This window comes from Papilio polytes, unplaced genomic scaffold (genome assembly GCF_000836215.1).
Source record: "Papilio polytes unplaced genomic scaffold, Ppol_1.0 DF823621.1, whole genome shotgun sequence".
In the NCBI taxonomy this organism is placed as follows: domain Eukaryota; kingdom Metazoa; phylum Arthropoda; class Insecta; order Lepidoptera; family Papilionidae; genus Papilio; species Papilio polytes.
This window is the reverse complement of record NW_013525583.1, coordinates 179,146-180,814: the sequence shown is the minus strand read 5'-3', so window position 1 is coordinate 180,814 and position 1,669 is coordinate 179,146. Positions and strand designations below refer to the sequence as shown.

At 37.0% G+C, this 1,669-nt stretch overlaps 1 protein-coding gene across 1 annotated transcript in view; it reads left to right on the top strand.

Annotated features, from left to right (window-relative positions):
* The window catches only part of LOC106104509 (acyl-coenzyme A thioesterase 13-like), a 21,715-nt gene extending 20,250 nt beyond the window's left edge, over window positions 1–1,465 (top strand). Inside the window, exon 4 of the mRNA XM_013284586.1 lies at window positions 984–1,465. Coding sequence (XP_013140040.1) covers window positions 984–1,174 — 191 coding nt within the window. The 3' untranslated portion in view covers window positions 1,175–1,465. The remainder of the gene's footprint in view (window positions 1–983) is intronic.
* Window positions 1,466–1,669: the final 204 nt, after the last annotated feature.

Genomic DNA, 1,669 nt, shown 5'->3' with positions numbered 1-1,669 from the left:
AGCGGAAATCATCATTGAAGATTCCTGAGAGTCGAAATCTTCAATAACAAGACTGAAAATCTATACAGCAGCCGTATAAACCGATCTCCTTGATGGTCTCGTTTCTTTGAGATCAGCAAGGAGATCGGTTAGTATGTTTGTTGTGTTATCTCCAATTCGTTAATCGGCAGAAAACATCATTGAAGACTCCTGAGAGTCGAAATCTTCAATACCAAGACTGAAGATCTATACAGCAGCCGTATAAACCGATCTCCTTGATGGTCTCGTTTCTTTGAGATCAGCAAGGAGATCGGTTAGTATGTTTGTTGTGTTATCTCCACTTCGTTCATCGGCAGAAAACATCATTGAATATTCCTGAGAGTCTAAATCTCGAATATCAAGACTGAACATCCATACAGCAGTCGTATGAATCGATTTCCTTGATGACCTCAAAGTAATCGGTTTGTTTGTTTTTTATGTCAACTCTACATCGATCATCATCATTGAAGATTCTTGAGAGTCGAAATCTTCAATACCAAGACTGAACATCCATACAGCAGTCGTATGAACCGATTTCCATGGTGACCTCAAAGAAATCGGTTTGTTTGTTTGTTGTGTCAACTCCACATCGTTCATCAGCGGAAATCATCATTGAAATTCCTGAGAGTCAATGTCTTCAATGTCAAGACGGAAGATCCATACAGCAGCCGTATGAACCGATGTCCCTTGATGACGTGTATATCCTTCAGTCATCGAGGGACATCGGTTAGTATGTCTGGTTATTGTAAAATTCTCCTCATTCTACTTTCGCTCGGCGATTGTGCTCAACTCTGCAATACATATTTGTAAGTATAGCATGTTTTGATTGCGCTTTACGTGTTTTTCTTTACTTCTATCTTCATTTTTAGATAAGTAATGATATCCTAACACGTGTGATCAAATGGTATTTGTTTGTGTTTTCTGTAATTAAACGATTTTTCTTTTTTTTTCATGCTGCGCTGAAGGAATAACTTGGCCGGTTGAGTGTCCGGAGGATCACGTGCAAGTGTGGAGTGACCTTGACCACATGAAATTCAAGCGGACGGCATTAACGCCGTCGACTTCGATTGCCAAACGCGTGGCTCGCGCCAATCGTCTGGAGAGCTGGTTAGCCTTGCAGCGCCGCACCAAACAAGATAAATCGTCTCATGAGTAAAACGATGGTTTAAAGTTCGTAGAAAACATGTAGTAATTACACATTTAATTTATTTGAAATTACTAAGTAGTGTTGAATTCTCAGTAAATCGGTGTTTTTGACAGTTTTGAATTGTCCTTTGTATATTTTAATAATTGCAAGTTGAATAATTTTGAATTATATAATTAGTTTATTGTTGAAGTTATGTCTCTATATACTCTATCTTTTAGTTACAATTGTTTATTCATTATTTCTACTATTGTTGTTTTTGTATTTTAATGCGTAGTTGGGAAAATAAAAAATATAAAAACACCTGGATTTTATTATTACTCTATCCTACTCCAGATACAAATTTAGAAAAAAGAAATCTTGATGTCTTAAATGGAGAAATTGGAATCATGACTGTTTTACTTTTTTAATATAGAAAAGGGGGTAAATGAGCAGCGGATCGCCTAATGTTATTTGATCCAACGTCTATGGACATCCGCAACACCAAGGAACTGTAACAGCATTGCT